At 44.8% G+C, this 18,998-nt stretch overlaps 1 protein-coding gene across 7 annotated transcripts in view; it reads left to right on the top strand.

Annotated features, from left to right (window-relative positions):
- LOC115169363 (myomegalin) overlaps positions 1-18,998 on the top strand; it is a 79,395-nt gene that overhangs the window by 56,611 nt on the left and 3,786 nt on the right. For 3 of the 7 annotated variants that reach the window (XM_029724915.1, XM_029724910.1, XM_029724909.1), the window contains 23 exons: positions 2,027-2,145; positions 2,547-2,728; positions 4,579-4,870; positions 7,601-7,805; positions 7,988-8,104; positions 8,379-8,644; positions 8,780-8,997; positions 10,164-10,281; positions 10,406-10,523; positions 10,687-10,741; positions 11,948-12,198; positions 12,312-12,572; positions 13,383-13,634; positions 13,903-14,151; positions 14,298-14,487; positions 14,655-14,776; positions 15,050-15,337; positions 15,663-15,767; positions 16,028-16,230; positions 16,410-16,556; positions 16,766-16,904; positions 17,022-17,068; positions 17,319-17,373. In XM_029724915.1, the coding sequence (XP_029580775.1) occupies positions 2,027-2,145; positions 2,547-2,728; positions 4,579-4,870; positions 7,601-7,805; positions 7,988-8,104; positions 8,379-8,644; positions 8,780-8,997; positions 10,164-10,281; positions 10,406-10,523; positions 10,687-10,741; positions 11,948-12,198; positions 12,312-12,572; positions 13,383-13,634; positions 13,903-14,151; positions 14,298-14,487; positions 14,655-14,776; positions 15,050-15,337; positions 15,663-15,767; positions 16,028-16,230; positions 16,410-16,556; positions 16,766-16,904; positions 17,022-17,068; positions 17,319-17,373 (3,999 nt within the window). The remainder of the gene's footprint in view (positions 1-2,026; positions 2,146-2,546; positions 2,729-4,578; positions 4,871-7,600; positions 7,806-7,987; positions 8,105-8,378; positions 8,645-8,779; positions 8,998-10,163; positions 10,282-10,405; positions 10,524-10,686; positions 10,742-11,947; positions 12,199-12,311; positions 12,573-13,382; positions 13,635-13,902; positions 14,152-14,297; positions 14,488-14,654; positions 14,777-15,049; positions 15,338-15,662; positions 15,768-16,027; positions 16,231-16,409; positions 16,557-16,765; positions 16,905-17,021; positions 17,069-17,318; positions 17,374-18,998) is intronic. The other 4 variants (XM_029724911.1, XM_029724912.1, XM_029724913.1 and 1 more) reach the window with 4 other exon arrangements.

Below are 18,998 nucleotides of genomic sequence, written 5' to 3'. Positions count from 1 at the left end.
CCTGGTAATGGCTGGAGTGGAATTAGTGGACGGTATCAAATACATCAAACATGGTTTCCAGGTGTTTGATGCCATTCCATTAGCTCTGTTCCGGCCATTATTATGAGCCGTTTTCCCCTTAACAGCCTCCTGTGAATTTTGCACATCACATGTCTGCACGGTCTGGATCTGTGTGCTTCATGTGTGTCTCACCATCACCACCAGAGGCTCTGGTAAGGACGACACGGAGATGTCCTCCAATGAAAGTTATTAGTTCATATGGTTTATATGTCATGATTTAACTGTAATATCATGTAATTATATAGCATTCAACTATAATTACATGAATATACCATTTCATAACGTGCTCAGAGAGATGCTTCTATTGTACATACAGGTAACCGCCAAAATAAATCACACAAGTAAATGAGGGATGGAAAGTATTTTGAAAGCAGGTGCTTCCACACAGGTGTGGTTCCTGAGTTAATTAGGCAATGAACTTCCCATCATGCTTAGGGTTGTTTATAAAAATTCCCAGTTGCCCATTATTTTGCTACCATGGCTAGAAGAAGAGATCTCAGTGACATTGAAAGAGGGGTCTCAAAGGAACATAGGGGGTTTAAAGGGTGTAGGTGTGTGTCTGTCTCAGTCACCAGATCTCAACCCAATTGAACACTTATGGGAGATTTTGGAGTGGCACCTGAGACGGCGTTTACCACCAGCATCAACAAACCACCAAATGACGGAATTTCTCATGGAAGAATGGTGTCGCATCCCTATAATAGAGTTCCAGACACTTGTAGAATCTATGCCAAGGCCCATTGAAGCGGTTCTGGTGGCTCGTGGTGGCCCAACGCCCTACTAAGACCCTTTATGTTGGTGTTTCCTTTATTTTGGCAGTTACCTGTATGACCTTCAGACGAATAGCTCTGTCATAGTGTAGGACACACCAGCTCTGTCTAAAATGGCCAAGTGCTGCTGTTCTGTAGGCTGAATAAACAGCCTTGCAGGGAAGGAGTTTTGTCTTACACTTGATCTGGTCTTCATTGTCCCTCAGCCAACTCTCCCCCTGGCCCCCTCATAGCTTTTGACCCACCCTACCCTAATACACAATGCCAAGGGTTATAAGTGAGTTATCGGCAGTTCAACAAAAAAATGTTTTACCAAGAATAATCTCTCCCATAAGACTCTTCCATAGAAGATTTCATTATCTTCGGTCTAAACGGAGGCAGAGGTGCGTTGTTATGCAAAGAATGCACACAGTAGGGTCATTCCACAAAATTGGTGATTTTTGCGTCCCTTTGATATTTTAAGTAGGAATTGTGCACCAATATTGAACATTTTAAAGCCGTTTAATATTAAATAGAGACCAAATGGAGAATTCAATAAATCCGATTTTTGATTCGAACAAAGACTTGCTAAAGCGCCAAAATTCAGCGTTTTGACATGTTCCTCCGTCAACCCTGTCACCTCTAGGAAGATTTTAACCCACTTAACCCCCAAATGTCTCCATGTTTCACCATCATTGTAAACCCCTGGTTCTTTTGTTGCTTTGACCAAGTCATTTCTGAAGATGATTATTTATTTAATGTGATTAGTGACTCATTTACGTCTGTCCCTCATTTTAAGTCATTGAATTGTCATGTTAATATGGTGAAACTACAACAACAAAAAAATAAGCATTGAACATCTAATTATCAAATTATAGTGTAAAAGCATGAACATGCACTCTATGACAGAATGATAAAAATAGATCTTTGTGGTTGTTATTACTTCGTGCCTCATAGCGCCACAGAGAGGGAGAGAGTGTGTGTCCATATCCCCAGCACAGAGTGAACAGACACACACACTACAGGGTTGGGCAGAAGACAGAGGGGCTGTCCTGTCCATGGCTGGGCTGGGCTCAATGTGTATGTTTGGCTGTCTACTCCTGACATAACATTTGATTGTGACCAGGGAGAGAGAGAGGGGGAGAGAGAGAGGGGGAGAGAGAGAAAAGAAGGACGAGGAAGTGTCTGTTCTGATCGGTTGGCTGTTGTGTTTTCAGAGCTCAGCACGGAGGAAGAGGAGGAGGGAGATGATGAACAGGGCAGCACTGATGAGTTCTCAGACAGCATCGAAGACGATGAGGATAAACTGACTGCCAAAAGCCTGGCCTCCACTAAGGTACATGTGACTTTTTACCTTTAAATCTTAAATTGTACACTAGCCTTGTGCCTTTCATCGTAGTCTCTCTAGACAGACTGGTTGCCTCCCACAATGTACCAATGTTCCAGTATCAATGTTCCAATGTTGTTGCCCTAGGTATGGGATTTCCAACACTTATCTCATTCCCTTGTACTTTAGAGCTTAATGTTGACAATCTTCCAGCCTGGTTGCCAGACTGTTTCTGTATTCAACAACGCTGCATTGTTCCCTTGCCAAATAAGACAATAACAAAGTGATTAGCTTAAGCAGATGCAGACCAGTACCCAGACTAACAAGTCTTTTTCATGTTATGAAACTGTAATTCTGTTACCCCTCTCTCTCCCTCTCTCTAACTCTCTTTTCCTCTCTTTCTTGACCAGAACTCTGGAATGGCCTGTGGGCAGGGGGTGCTGTCTGGAGGACCTGTGAGTGGAGCACTGTCCCAGGGGGCCATGGGGCAGGTGAAGCAGCTGGCTGAACAGAAGAGGGCACTAGAAGAAGAAGTGGAGGAGATGAGAACACAGCTGGAGACCACCGGCTACTCCTCCCTAGCCCAGATGAGGTATGTACCTACACAGTACTCACTCACCTACATACATCAGTATCTACTATTAAAACACATTAAATGGTCTATACCAGTGTTACTCACTATTTTTTGCAAGGGGGCCACTTTGGGTTGAGACAATCATTCAGAGAGCCGCACAGATCTTTCATTTGTTTGACTTTTTCTTCCAATATTATCAATTGAGAGACAATTCAGAGCAATTGATTTGATGTACAGCACATCACAAATATATACATACACACATCAAATAGGCTACATCACATGTATAAGACCCATATTAAGGGTTACCTCAGTAGTTGGAGGAGCGAAAATGTTCCTTTTGCTCCTTGACTGAATTCATTCTAAATGTACAGTTGAAGTCGGAAGTTTACATACACCTTAGCCAAATACATTTAAACTCAGTTTTTCACATTTCCTGACATTTAATCCTAGTAAAAATTCCCTGTCTTAGGTCAGTTTGGATCACCACTTTATTTTAAGAATGTGAAGTGTCAGAATAATAGTAGAGAGAATGATTTATTTCAGCTTTTATTTCTTTCATCACATTCCCAGTGGGTCAAAAGTTTACATACACTCAATTAGTATTTGGTAGCATTGCCTTTAAATTGTTTAACTTGGGTCAAACGTTTCGGGAAGCCTTCCTCAAGCTTCCCACAATAAGTTGGGTGAATTTTGGCCCATTCCTCCTGACAGAGCTGGTGTAACTGAGTCAGGTTTGTCAGTTCTGCCCACAAATGTTCTATAGGATTGAGGTCAGGGCTTTGTGATGGCCACTCCAATACCTTCAATACCTTGTCCTTAAGCCATTTTGCCACAACTTTGGAAGTATGCTTGGGGTCATTGTCCATTTGGAAGACCCATTTGCGACCAAGCTTTAACTTCCTGACTGATGTCTTGAGATGTGTCTTCAATATATCCACATAATTTTCTTTCCTCATGATGCCATCTATTTTGTGAAATGCACCAGTCCCTCCTGCCGCAAAGCACCCCCCACAACATGATGCTGCCACCCCCGTGCTTCACGGTTGGGATGGTGTTCTTCGGCTTGCAAGCCTCCCCCTTTTTCCTCCAAACATAAAGATGGTCATTTTCCGGTGGTTGTTCGTTCCAAGCTGTCACGTTGTTCTCCAGCTCTTCCCCCTAATTTTCATTCTCAATAGATTTATGTTTCTTTTTTACAATAATTCGATCCATGTCTACCAGACTGCAAAATTAGCTAGTAGAAAACTGATGTGCCGGTCGCTGTAGCTGAGCAGTTGCGTTCTATTTCGGCAAACGTTCTATTTCGGCCTTTCTGTTCAACAGCTGCGCTATACTGCCACCTATTTGACGCCAAGGGAACAATATATATATTCAATGAGGTGTTAATGCCTGCATTAAACACACTGAATTGAAATTGTATCATTGTTATGTTTTATGAATGGAAAATAGGAACATCACCGCGAGCCGCAAATGAAAGGCATGCGGGCCGCACAATCAGTACCACTGGTCTATACTGTAGCCCAGATCATGTCCAACATCTACCTACTAGAAGCACTGGCAAAGGCTCACAGTCTGATTGTCATTGCGTTAGTTGTTGTAGTGAATTAATTAATTAATTACATATATGTTTGGCGGCCCATCCCTTACGGGATTAATTGACACATAAACATTACATGATACAACATTACAATGATTCACAGTGATAATTCGTCCGGTGTTCTGTGCAGTGCTCACCGCATATAAAGAATGACCGATATCAATACATAATAGTGGATAAGGTTTTCCAAGCAATTACAATAACCCTTAAGCAGTGTAGTTGTTGTTATTCATACTGAATCCCATGGTTTACTTTCAATCTCTTGCAGGAGTACACTGCTGAGGCTGCAACAAGAGAACGATGCCCTAAAAGAGAACCAAGGGGGGGTAGAAGGTCTAGGAGAGCTGGAAGATCCAACAGACACGTGCCAAGGATGGGAACAGAAAGAGGAGGAGGAGATGGAGGAAGAGGTACTACCAGCAGTGGGACCCACCCAGAGCAAGCGTGGGCCCCCAGCGGTAAGGATGAGAGAGGGAAGGGGAAAGAGACAGTGTACCAGACCTCACTCCTTAGACCTGGGAACTCTCCTGTCCCACCGTCAGCCAGACCACACAGAGAAGGTACAATCCTCTACCCAAAACCACTGCTTGCCGGAATAGTGTTAACATCTCACTCTCTGTATAATTCAAAATGTCCATCTTACTCTCTGTCTCTATCTCATTCTCTCTCCCTCTCTCTTCCCTTATATTCCCTCCCTATCTCTGTCCCCTGCCCCTTATCTATCCTCCCTTTCTCTCCCTCTCTCTCTGTGTCTACTTCCTTCCCCCTCTCCTCATATCTCTGTGTTGGTGTAGCTATAGCAGTCTATGTAGGGCTGTTTTCTTAGCCTGGGGATAGTTTATATAAGCAGCCCTGGCTCTGGGCAGGCAACTGCTGCTCCTCTGTTTCAGGGGAGAGGACAGGAGTGTTCTGTGTTTCTGCACGCGCTTTATGAAATAGGACACAGGACATACAGTTGAAGTGGAAGTTTACATACAACTTAGGCAAATACATTTCAACTCAGTTTTTCACAATTCCTGACATTTAATCCTAGTAACAATTCCCTGTCTTAGGTCAGTTAGGATCACCACTTTATTTTAGGAATGTGAAATGTCAGAATAATAGTAGAGAGAATGATTTATTTCAGCATTTTTTTCTTTCACCACATTCCCAGTGGGTCAGAAGTTTACATACACTCAACTAGTATTTGGTAGCATTGCCTTTAAATTGGGTCAAACGTTTCGGGTAGCCTTCCACAAGCTTCCCACAATAAGTTAGTTGAATTGTGGCCCATTCCTCCTGACAGAGCTGCTGTAACTGAGTCAGGTTTGTAGGCCTCCTTGCTCGCAAACGCTTTTTCAGTTCTGCCCACAAATTTTCTATAGGATGAAGTCAGGGCTTTGTGATGGCCACTCCAATACCTTGACTTTGTTGTCTTTAAGCCGTTTTGCCACAACTTTGGAAGTATGCTTGGGGTCATTGTCCATTTGGAAGACCCATTTGCAACCAAGCTTTAACTTTCTGACTGATATCCACATATTTTTCCATCCTCATGATGCCATCTATTTTGTGAAGTGCATCAGTCCCTCCTGCAGCAAAGCACCCCCACAACATGATGCTGCCACCCCCGTGCTTCACGGTTGGGATAGTGTTCTTCGGCTTGTAAGCCTCCCCCTTTTTCCTCCAAACATAAAGATGGTCATTATGGCCAAACAGTTCTATTTTTGTTTCATCAGACCAGAGGACATTTCTCCAAAAAGTACGATCTTTGTCCCCATGTGCAGTTGCAAACCATAGTCTGGCTTTTTTATGGTGGTTTTGGAGCAGTGGTTTCTTCCTTGCTGAGCGGCCTTTCAGGTTATATCGATATAGGACTCGTTTTACTGTGGATATAGATATTTTTATACCTGTTTCCTCCAGCATCTGCACAAGGTCCTTTGCTGTTGTTCTGGGATTGATTTGCACTTTTCCCACCAAAGTACGTTCATCTCTAGGAGACGGAACACGTCTCCTTCCTGAGCGGTATGACGGCTGCTTGGTTCCATGGTGTTTATACTTGCGTACTATTGTTTGTACAGATGAACGTGGTACCTTCAGGCATTTGGAAATTGCTCCCAAAGATGAACCAGACTTGTGGAGGTCTACAATTTGTTTTCTGAGGTCTTGGCTGATTTCTTTTGATTTTCCCATTATGTCAAGCAAAGAGGCACTGAGTTTGAAGGTAGGCCTTGAAATACATCCACAGGTACACCTCCAATTGACTCAATTTATGTCAATTAGTCTATCAGAATCTTCTAAAGCCATGACATCATTTTCGGGAATTTTCCAAGTTGTTTAAAGGCCCAGTCAACTTAGTGTATGTAAACTTCCGACCCACTGGAATTGTGATACAGTGAGTTATCAGTGAAATAATCTGTCCGTAAACAATTGTTGGAAAAATTACTTGTGTCATGCACAAAGTAGATGTCCTAACCGACTTGCCAAAACTATAGTTTGTTAACAAGAAATTTGTGGAGTGGTTGAAAACGACTTTTAATGACTCCAACCTAAGTGTATGTAAACTTCCGACTTCAACTGTATTAAGGCTTTTTCAATCTGCTATACATGTGAATGCTTTGTTTCCATAATGAATACAAATGTTTCTGACGTCTGTTTGCTGCTAACATTATCTTTATTTTAGCTATAGATATAACAACATTTCAACCATTATGGTTTAAGCGCAACCATTATGGTTTAAGGTCGACCGTTATGGTTTAAGCTCAACCATTATGGTTTAAGCGCAACCATTACGGTTTAAGGTTGACCGTTATGGTTTAAGGTCGACCGTTATGGTTTAAGGTCGACCGTTATGGTTTAAGCTCAACCGTTATGGTTTAAGCTTGTTCGGTTACTCATGTAAAAGTGAATCAGCAGGCATTGTTCTTTTTTTTGTAACTCATGCTGCATTCATAACCAAGTGGGAAGATGTAAATTACCAGTTGTGAAGTCGTAAATACCAGTTGGATGCATTCAAATGCTTTGAACTCGTTTAGAAAATGCTAATTGGCTAATGGCCAACAAGCTGCGTCAATCATAAACTAAAAGTACAGCTATCATGTTTGTAATTAAATGTTCAAAAATCATATTAATATATTGCTTTTTATAAATAATGTTTTGTTGTCACGTTTAACTGCATGTAATCAAGGTATTTCTTTAGTAGGTGACGTCAGAGGCCAGCGTGTGGGAGAAGTCGGAACTCAAGGGTTATAGACGAGTTTCCCACTAGTTGGAGGGGCATTCAAGTGGATTTTGCCTTGTCTTGATTCCTATAGGAGGCGGGGTCTGATGATGTCACTGGTGATGTGGGTGGGTTCTGGCAGCATGTGGAGATGGGTCTCCGTGAGCATGTGGTTCGTCTGCGTTCTGATTTGGCGCTGAGCAGACAGGAGAACAGAGAGCTGCAGGAGAGGCTCATGGTGTCTGAGGCCACGGTACATGCACAGGCTGAACAACTCAAGGACTACAGGGAACTACTGAGTGAGTCATCATACACCTACACCAAAAACATACACGCATACCACAGGATGCTGCTATGGAGAGGACTGCTCATAATAATGGCTGGAAAGAACACAATTAAATACAGTGTTGCTGATTCACTTCATTGAATCACTCGATGTAATTTACTCAATGGGTAATGGTTCTCACGCACACTCTCACAGCGGAGACATCAGTTGAGCAGGACAGTAAGCAGGTCCAGGTGGACCTACAGGACCTGGGCTATGAGACGTGTGGCCGTAGTGAGAACGAGGCAGAGAGAGAGGACGCCAGCAGCCCGGGTAACTTAGCTGTGTCTCTCCTTAATTTGTCTCTCCAGTCTCACCTGTCTTTTCTCTCGCTCCTGTCTTGTCTTACGCCTCTCTCACCTGTCACCTCACTTACAATGTCACCTCTCACTGCTTTTAACTCACTTTGTCACTTGAGACATCTCAAACTCACCATACAGTACCTACTTGACTTTTCACACACACCTCACCTGTCACTACGTTACCTGTGTTGGGTGTGATGATCTGTACAACTTGTTAGTCTCTTTCTGTATCGCTCCTCCCTCAGAGTTTGATGATCTGGAGATGTGTACCTCACTGAGCCACCAGCAGGACTATGAGCGTGCCGGGGTTTGGTTCCATGGTGATGGGGGGGTGGGCGGGGTTTATGAAGAGGGGGAGGAGTCCGTGACAGGCTCTCTACAGCAATTGGTCCAGGACCTGCGTTCTAAGCTGGCCCGCTGTCACAAGGTGATTCGTGGGTTGCAACTACGGGTGCGTTCACTATCCACCACCAGCGACTACGCATCCAGTCTGGAACGCCCCCCGCGCAAGGTACGTCATATATATATACAACACCTGATTGATTGATCAGTTGATTGATTGCTTCAGTGTCTTGTTCGCTTCTTGCTTTATGGGCTGATATGACATTTTCTGTGACTATTCAGTCTTTTCTCTCCTCTCTATCAGGTGAACTGGGCATTCGAGGCCTCCCCGGCCCCCAGCGGTGTGGAGGAGGATGAGGGCTGGATGTCCGACAGCCTGGGGCCTCACTTGGAACCCAAGCCCAGCCGGGAGCTGCGAGAGCTGATGTCCCGAGTGGCCTCACTGGAGGCGCAACTCAAGAGCTCCAGGCTGGAGGGGAAAGGAGGGGCGGTGGAGGAGGGGAAGTGTGCTACCTGGCCCGGGTGAGTGGAGAAATAGAGAGAAGAAATGAATGAAGGAAATGATATTGACTATGATAACAATGATAATGGCAATGATAACTATGATAATGGTAATGATAACTATGACAAAGGTAATGACAACTACGATAACGGTGATGATAACTACAATAACAATGATAATGGAAATGATAACTATGATAATGGTGATGATGACTATGATAACAATGATAATGGTGATGACGACTACGATAACGATAATGGTGATGATGACTATGACAACAACGATAATGATGATGATGGCTATGATAACAATGATAATGGTGATGATGACTATGATAACAATGATAATGGTGATGATGACTATGATAACAATGATAATGGTGATGATGACTATGATAACAATGATAATGGTGATGGCGACTATGATAACAATGGTGATGGTGACTATGATAACAATGGTAATGGTGATGGTAACTATGATAGCGGTGATAATGTCGATGATGACTATGGCTATGATAACAATGATAATGGGGAAGATGACTACGATAACAATGATAACGGTGATGACTACGACTGCGATAATGATAATGGTGATGATGACTATGATAACAATGATAATAGTGATGATGACTATGATAACGGTATTGATGACTATGATAACAATGATAATGGTGAAGATGACTATGATAATGGTGATGATGACTATGATAACAATGATAATGGCGACAATAACTATGATAACAATGATAATGGCGATGGCGACTATGATAACAATGATAATGGTGATGTGACTACGATAACAACGATAATGGTGGTAATGATAATGGTGGTGATGACTATGACTGCGATAATGATCATGTTGATGATGACTATGACTATGATAACAATGATAATGGTGATATAACTACAATAATGGTGATGATGACTATGATAACAAGGATCATGGTGATGACGACTATGATAATGGTGACGATGACTATGATAACAATGATAATGGTGACGAAAACCATTATAACAATGATAACGGTGATGATAACTATGATATCAATGATAATGGCAATGATAACTATGATAACGTTGATGATAACGGTGATAACAATGATAATGGTGATGATAACAATGATAACGGTGATGATAACTATGATAAAGGTGATGATGACGATCTCGGTCTTTTATGTCTTGCGCAGGAAGTACAACACTCTGATCCAGGCACAGGCCAGGGAGTTGTCCCACCTGCGTCAGAAGATGAGGGAGGGCCGCAGAGTGTGTCACATCCTCACACAGCACCTGGGAGACACCACCAAGGTATGACACTCTGACGATCTCTCCACAGATTAGGACATTATGTACCACGTCGACAGTGATTGAATCAAATAAATGTAATATATATATATATTTAACTATTAACTGAATGTAGTTGATTCGACAGGCGTTTGAGGAGCTGCTGCGTGCCAACGACATCGACTACTACATGGGGCAGAGCTTCAGAGAGCAGTTGGCACAGAGCACTGCCCTGGCACAACGAGTGGGCACCAAGATCAGTGGGTGTGAGTGTGGAGAACACACACGCACAAACATATACAGGCACACTCACACACACACACACACATACACACGTGGGTGCAATCGCACACACACACAGACACACACACATTCCCTGATCTTCTGTCCTCCCTTTCCTCTCCACTACCCCTCCATCTCTCTCCTCAGGTGACCGTGCTGAGCTCCATGATGATAAGATGGGCCATGAGCTGCTTGCTTTACGGTGGGTTTTTATGTCCTAATGATGTCTCCAAAATGGTTATACAACTTGTATTAGAACTTGATTGCGGTATCTGAGCTCTGTGGTGGATCCTTCCATGTATATGCTTCTGGTTTGTGGCCTGTTTTCTGGTGGCCTATGTCTGTGTGTGTGGTTATGTCTGTCTGTACGTGTACACCACCGTTCAAAAGTTTGGGGTCACTTAGAAATGTCCTTGTTTTTGAAAGAAAAGCACATTTTTTGGCCACTAAAATAACATCAAATTGATCAGAAATACAGTGTAGACATTGTTAATGTTGTAAATGACTATTGTAGCTGGAAACGGCTGATTTGTTATGGAATATCTACATAGGCGTACAGAGGCCCATTATCAGCAACCGTCACTCCTGTGTTCCAATGGCACATAGTGTTAGCTAATCCAAGTTTATCATTTTAAAAAGCTAATTGACCATTACAAAACCCTTTTGCAATTATGTTAGCACAGCTGAAAACTATTGTGCTGTTTAAAGAAGCAATAAAACTGGCCTTCTTCAGACTAGTTGAGTATCTGGAGCATCAGCATTTGTGGGTTCGATTACAGCCTCAAAATGGCCAGAAGCAAAGAACTTTCTTCTGAAACTCGTCAGTCTATTCTTGTTCTGAGAAATGAAGGCAATTCCATGAGAGAAATTGTAAGAAACTGAAGATCTCGTACAACACTGTGTACTACTTCCTTCATAGAACAGTGCAAACTGGCTCTAACCAGAATAGAAAGAGGAGTGGGAGGCCCCGGTGCACAACTGAGCAAGAATACAGGTACATTAGAGTGTCTAGTTTGAGAAACAGACGCCTCACAAGTCCGCAACTGGCAGCTTAATTAAATAGTACCCGCAAAACACTAGTCTCAACGTCAACAGTGAAGAGGTGACTCCGGGATGCTGGCCTTCTAAGCAGAGTTCCTCTTGTCCAGTGTCTGTGTTCTTTTCCCCATCTTAATCTTTTCTTTTTATTGGCCAGTCTGAGATATGGCCAATAAAAAGTTGCCTCTTCACTGTTGACGTTGGGACTGGGGTTATTTTAATGGACAACAAATGTGCTTTTCTTTCAAAAACGAGGACATTTCTAAGTGACCCCAAACTTTTGAACGGTAGTGTATGTCTTGTAGGGACTGAGTAAAGATCTGTAGCAAAGGATGAGATAATCAATCTCTCTTTGTCTTTCTCTCCCTAGGCTAAGTAAGGAGCTCCAGCAGAAGGATAAGATCATCGAGTCGCTCCACACCAAGCTACAGCAGCGTTCCGACACCCCCTGCAGCAGCCACGCCCACTCAGAGACCACTGACCAATCAGACAGGTCCTCCTTTGTGTCAGACGAGTGCCGGACCAATGAGGACCTGGAGCTATGCTCAGATGGGGACGAAGCCAGCGAATACGCTCAGGAAGAGCAGGGACAGGGGGTGAAACATGGCCCAGGAAACACAGGTATAGTAGCCACTTAAACTTAGGTAACATGTGCTATTCATAGACACATACTCTAAACCTCCCTCCATCCTCTTTCCAACCTCCTCTCATCCCTTTCACCACTCTTTTTCCAGACCTCCACCACTCCCTCCCTCCACCCTGTCTTAAGTCCTCCAGCAGCTGCCCTAACATGCTGTACTCCACCCCTGAGTTGGCCAGTCAGACTGGTCCTGTGTCCTGCTCCCTACCCGGCTCCCAGTCCCTCCCCGGCCTGTACCCTAACCATGACCCCTGGGGTCAGCATATGACCTTTAACCCCCAGACCAGGACCTTGTCTATGGAAGCGATGCAACAGGAGCTGGATACCCTGCATAGACAGATTACTATGAATGAGAGTGAGCAGAGTTAGCGTTAGCATGTGTTTTTGGAGTATACTAACTGAGGGACAAGCTTGGTGCTATGGATTGTGGGAGTAACAGAATGGAGTAGAATCTGTAGCATGTATTGGTGTGATACCGACAGGGACAGCATTGGCTGGAGTAGTGGCTTTATAAATACATGTGATCGATTGGATGATGTTAGGGCTAGCATAGCACGCCTAGAGTGGATCAGGATGAGACAGTGAATTGAGTAAAGACTTGGTGTGGATGTGTCAATGTTGGGGTTGAGAGATCCTAGACTAGAGACTCTAACGAGGAAGATTACTCAGTATGGTGTTCTCCAACTTGTGTTTGATGATACAGCACCTGCTTCTGGTCCAGGTATACTTTAATACCCTCTAACAAGAAGGCATTCTCTATAGAGGGTATTACAGCATATCTTGACCAGAAGCAGGTGCTGTATCATCAAACACAAGTTGGGGCCATATCACCTTAAAGTAACATCAAACCAAATATGGAGTTCATCTGAATTGATTTCAGGTGAATTGGACATAATTTTTTTAAACATGCCCCAATCACTTCCATTGATTGTTAGCGTGTGGGGGCTAAGTTTAGCTGAAGTTTGTAGTGGCTGTTTAAAGAAAAATTAACCATGGATTACAGTTTATCTTGGCCCATAGACTACTTTCAGGGTGAGGAACCATCTAACATCAAGTTTTAATTTAGTGAACTACTCCATAAACAGCACATAAGTTTGGCTCATAAATACAGACTCTGTTCTATATGGCTGTGTTTCTGACATCTCTCCCATATCCATGGTTACAGGCTTTGTCGTTCCGCACGCCAAGGCTCTGTCCAACCTCATACCAGGCGCCCACCACCAGCCAGACCACTCCCCTTACGGCCAGATTACCCATCATGCCTTTTACCCACACCAGCTAAGCAGCCGACCCGCAGGCCAAGCCCCGAAGGCCAACACAGGCCTGGTGGAGAATGGTGCATTGTGGGATATGGAGAACATGGTTCAGCCAGCCAGGGTTGGGTCATCAGGAAACAATTCAAGAAACAGCTTCACTGGTATGAAGACCCCTTTCCATTGATCACGTGATTTTCCATATAGATTACAAGTTATGTTTATTCATAGGGCACTTGACAGATGTATCTTTGAACTTATCTTTGTATGCTAATCCATGAACTTCAACTTTTGATGAACTTTACATATTGGCTATACACTTTTACAGCATCTCGTTTCATCTATGACCAAGGCATGCACAATATACACTATGCACAAAGATTCTGATGTAAACAAGAATCTGAACTCTCTTCTCTGTCCTGTGTTCCCCAGGTGTGGACCTGATGGAAGAGCACCTGAGAGAGGTGCGGTGTCTGCGTCAGCGTCTGGAAGAGACCATCAGGACCAACGAGAGGCTCAGACAGCAGCTGGAGGAACGCCTGGCCACCACCGGCCGCGACGGAGGAGCCCCCACTAACATCTACATCCAGGGGCTGGACTCTGTCAGCCAGCTGTCCAATGAGATCAGAGTCCTGAAAGAGGAGAACCTGGCTCTCCAGGCACACCTGCAGGCCAGCTCAGGTACTGCATCTCACCAACCCACGCTGTGGTCAACATGGAACCACATTCTGCATATTTTTTCTATATGGATGAATCATTTAATCTTGTTCCAAAGGATCGGATGTAGTGTGTAACTTTGCCCCGCCATCATATGTGGTTCCCCTCAGATACGTGTGAGGAGGCGGAGCAGCTGCGTGAGGTGGTGGTGACGGGGCGTGCCCGCCTGAAGCAGGCGGAGCTAGAGGCGGAGCAGTGGAAGGAGGAGCTCCGACGACTGCAGACACACAGCCACGAGCAGGGACAGCAGATACACACACTCAGACAGGAGAGACAGAATAGCCATGACAAGAACAATAGGTATGTGTGTAGGGTGTGTGCGTGTGTGTGTGTGTGTGTGTGTGTGTGTGTGTGTGTGTGTGTGTGTGTGTGTGTGTGTGTGTGTGTGTGTGTGTGTGTGTGTGTGTGTGTGTGTGTGTGTGTGTGTTTGTGTGTGTATTTACCCTGTATCTCTCTCTTGTCTCCAGGCTCCAGCATGAGGTGTCCCTGCTGCAGCAGCAGTTGTGTGAAAGCAGGGAGCTGCTCCACTCACTGCAGAGTGAGCTGCAGGTGTACGACAGAGTGTGTGCCAACGCCAAGGGCAACCCAGGTCAGCTTACTCACTTTATCCACAAGCTAGTGGTTTCATATAGCACTGCAATTCAGGAGGTGGCCTTTATATCAATGCTCATCAATGGAATCATTTGTTAAAATATGAACCTAACTTGAGATAGGTGCACATAACTGGGACATTTGCATATATCAGACACTGCTTGCATAGGATTCCAAATTACGCTCAGAAGTTCCTGTTTTGACTTTATACTTGCTGTGGGCCTATGACATTCAGTGTTGTATTGACTGACACTATTATTGTGATTTTCAGGGTACCTGTGTGAGGGCCAGTACGATGGGGTCCCTGCCCTGCCTGTGGAGCTGGGGGAGCTGCTAGGGGAGGTGAGGAGCCTCAGAGCACAGCTCCAGTCCAGTGTCCAGGAGAACAGTGTCCTGAAACAGCTGGAGCTCCACAAACACCTGGAGCAGAAGCTGGGAGGTGGGGTTCACGGAGGGGTGGGGGTCATTGGGGGGATGGAGCCCCCTCGTACCTCGTCTCTCAGTGCCTTTACAGCCAGCCCCCAGAGGGACAGCCTCTACAGACGGCAGCTACGGAATGGTAAGGGCGTGTTGTCTGGTGTAGTGGTGTGGTTTGGGGTTACAGTATGGAAATACATTTTGATATCAGCTTGATAGGCACCAATACTCAATACCAGCCTAAGCTTAATATTGGCCCACTCTTCAACACTATCAATGGGACCAGCCGGGTTGTCTCATGTAAATCCCATTGAACTGACTGATTGCTGTGTTTAATGAACCAATAACAACAGACTAATGCCATTTATTTTATTGAAAGCATTATCATTTAGTGAATGTTGAATGTTCAGGGTTGTGTGTGTGGTGGCCGAGCATCCCTGTCTGTCTCTGTGTGTGTTCTACTGCAGACCCAGCTCCGTCTCCCCCGGTCAGAGACATTGGGCTGTTTAACTGTGGATCTCCATACCACATTCTCTACACAGACCTGGAGGAAACCCCGCTCACTGCCAATGGTGTGACTCTAACGCTAACTGCATCCTGTTTAATCGCGCTGTGACAAATGGGGAAATGAGAGTTGTACATATCTGATTTATAAATCTGTAGGATTTTACATAAGTCTGGTTATAAGGTTAAAATTGTCCAGGAAGGATGTTATTCCGGATGTTAATCACTCTCATTTACTAAAAAAAAATGAATAACATCTCAAATTCTCTGGTTTACCAGTTAGTCTGACACTAAGCCCTTGTCTCTTCGTCTTCCTCCCCTCCTACAGATCTGGACCCCCACTCAGAGCTGGAGGGGGACGCCCCGGACGGCTCGTTCTCTAACCGGAACGGGCGCCATGCCATCGGGCACGTGGACGACTACAGCGCTCTGCAGCAGCAGGTCCTGGAGGGGAGGAGTCTGGTCCAGCGAATGGAAACAGCCCTGCAGGCCTGCCTCAGCCAATCAATGCTGGAAGGCAGCCAGGACCAGGTAAGAGGAGGTCAAAGTGAAAGTAGCACTATTTGCGCAAACAACTGAATTGGAGATGACCTAATCTCGAAACCCAGAACCAAATCGTGCGCGCTGGCCACCTACTCAATGTAAACTGTCTGTCACTACAGCTACTTTCAGGAAATTGAAGGTGTCTAGCTAACTGTGTCTCTGTATAGGTCCTCCTGGACTATGGGTGTGTGAGGAGTCTGCTGTCTAACACCAAGACCCTGAGACAGATCCTAGAGGAGGTTGTGTCCCTGATGAAGATGTTTTGGAGGGCTGCCCTGCCCAGCACAGACCGTTCCACCCATCACCTTAAGAAGGTGCACTATACATGATTTACTACCATCATGAATCCTTTCATTGTAATTGGTGGTTTGTGACACATGAAATCATGTGAGGCACTCTATTGGTAATGCAGGTTGCTAGGCAGAGATATGAATTGTTGTTTCGTTTATTGTTTGATTGAATTATTGCGTTGATTGATCATTGTATTTATTGATTGATTGATTGATTGCCGTGACCCATGCAGGAGCAGTGTATGCAGGAGGAGATTCTGTCTCTGAGGGGGCGTATCTCGGAGCAGGGGGAGGTGCTTCAGGGAACCATCCAGAGACTGAGGAGCACCAGCCGCACCAAGGAGAGCATGGAGCACTTCATCGTCAGCCAGCGTGAGTGTCTGTGTGTGTGTGTGTGTGTGTTTGGTCTGGTGTCCCAGTGTGTGTGTTACAGCAAAACGTCCTAGTTAGATGTTTCTTCTTATTGTGCATTTCACCTTTTCATTGCAGTATCAAGGACTCGCGATGTGCTGAAAAAAGCACGGACTAACTTGGAGGTAAGAGATTGTAATTTTCCTCCATACATACTGTATGTTGTATACCAAAGAATTCCCATCTTGTATACCACATAAAATGTTGTTAATGTGTTGTGTTCAGTATCTGGTTTCCCAGTCCCAGTGTCAGTACTGTATCTCTAGTGGTGTCTCTGTTTTGCACCCTCCCTGCCTGTTTCACCTGTTCCTTCATCCTGTGTTTGTCTCTTCCCTCCTTCCTCTCCTCCTCCTCCTTTCCCCTGAGTACCTCCAGAAGAACGATCGGAGGATGTCCTCTCTAAGCTCCTCCTCTTCCACTCCTTTTGCTGGTAAATGGTTTGGCATACTGTGGCTTGGCCTGTTGTGCCTGTCATGCTGTGTGACATCACTGTTTAACCATCCAATCAAACAACAGAATAATAATATTTAAGGACTCATCATATAAGTCATACAAATGGATTAATATAAGTCATAGAAACCAATGCCTTGTCCTAAATCGACACCTCAATGGGTTTTTTATCATCCCTAGAATTATATTTTTATGCTGTTTATACACTGAACAAAAATATAAACGCAACATGCAACAATTTCAAAGATTTCAAAGGCCCTAATCTATGGATTTTACATGATTGGGAATACCGATATGCATCTGTTGGTCACAGATACCTTAAAAAAAAGGTAGGGTCGTGGATCAGAAAACTGCTCAGTATCTGGTGTGACCACCATTTGCCTCATGCAGAGTTGATTAGTCTGTTGATTGTGGCCTGTGGAATGTTGTCTCACTCCTCTTCAATGGCAGTGTGAAGTTGCTGGATATTGGCAGGAACTGGAACGCGCTGTCATACACATTTCGATCTAGAGCATCCCAAACATGCTCAATGGGTGACATGTCTGGTGAGTATGCAGGCCATGGAAGAACTGGGCCATTTTCAACTTCCAGGAATTGTGTACAGATCCTTGCGACATGGGGCTCTGCATTATCATGCTGAAACATTAGGTGATGGCGGCGGATGAATGGCACGAAAAATGGACCTCAGGATCTCGTAAAAGGTATCTCTGTGCATCAGTGGAGGCTGCTGCGGGGAGGACGGCTCATAATAATGGCTGGAACGGAGCAAATGGAAACCATGTGTTCGGTGTATTTGATACCATTAACCGCTCCAGCCATTACCACGAGCCCATCCTCCCCAATTAAGGTGCCCCCAACCTCATGCGCTGTGCATTCAAATTGCCATCGACAAAATGCGAGAAAAAATAAGTTTGTTTTAAAAACTTTTTACCCCTTTATCTCTCCACTTTTCGTGATATCCATTTGGTAGTGACAGTCTTGTCCCATTGCTGCAACTCCCATACGGACTCGAGAGCGGCGAGATCAAGAAACAGGACTTTGCCAAAGCCACACTGCTTCTAGACACACTGCTCGCTTAACCCGGAAGCCAGCCACACCAATGTGTCAGAGGGAAACACCGTACAACTGGCGACCAAAATCAGCTTGCAGGCACCTGGCCCGCCCCAAGGAGTCGGTAGAGCGCGATGGGACAAGGAAATCCCATCCTGGGGCTGTAGTGACGCCTCAAGCACTGCTGCGCCACTCGGGAGGCCTGATAAAATGCAATCGTGTTCGTTGTCCGTAGCTTATGCCTGCCCATACCATAACCGCACTGCCACCATAAGACACCCTGATGAGCTTCCCTGAGACAGGTTCTGACAGTTTGTGCAGAAATTCTTTGGTTGTGCAAACCCACAGTTTCATCAGCTGTCTGGGTGGCTGGTCTCAGACGATCCCGCAGGTGAAGAAGCCGGATGTGGAGGTCCTGGGCTTGCGTGGTTACACGTGGTCTGCGGTTGTGAGGCCGGTTGGACGTACTGACAAATTCTCTAAAACGACGTTGGATGAGGCTTATGGTAAAGAAATTAACATTACATTCTCTGGCAAAAGCTCTGGTGGACATTC

Source organism: Salmo trutta, chromosome 31 (genome assembly GCF_901001165.1).
Source record: "Salmo trutta chromosome 31, fSalTru1.1, whole genome shotgun sequence".
NCBI classification, from domain to species: domain Eukaryota; kingdom Metazoa; phylum Chordata; class Actinopteri; order Salmoniformes; family Salmonidae; genus Salmo; species Salmo trutta.
Note: the sequence above shows the minus strand (reverse complement) of the source record. Positions and strands in the feature narration are given on the sequence as shown.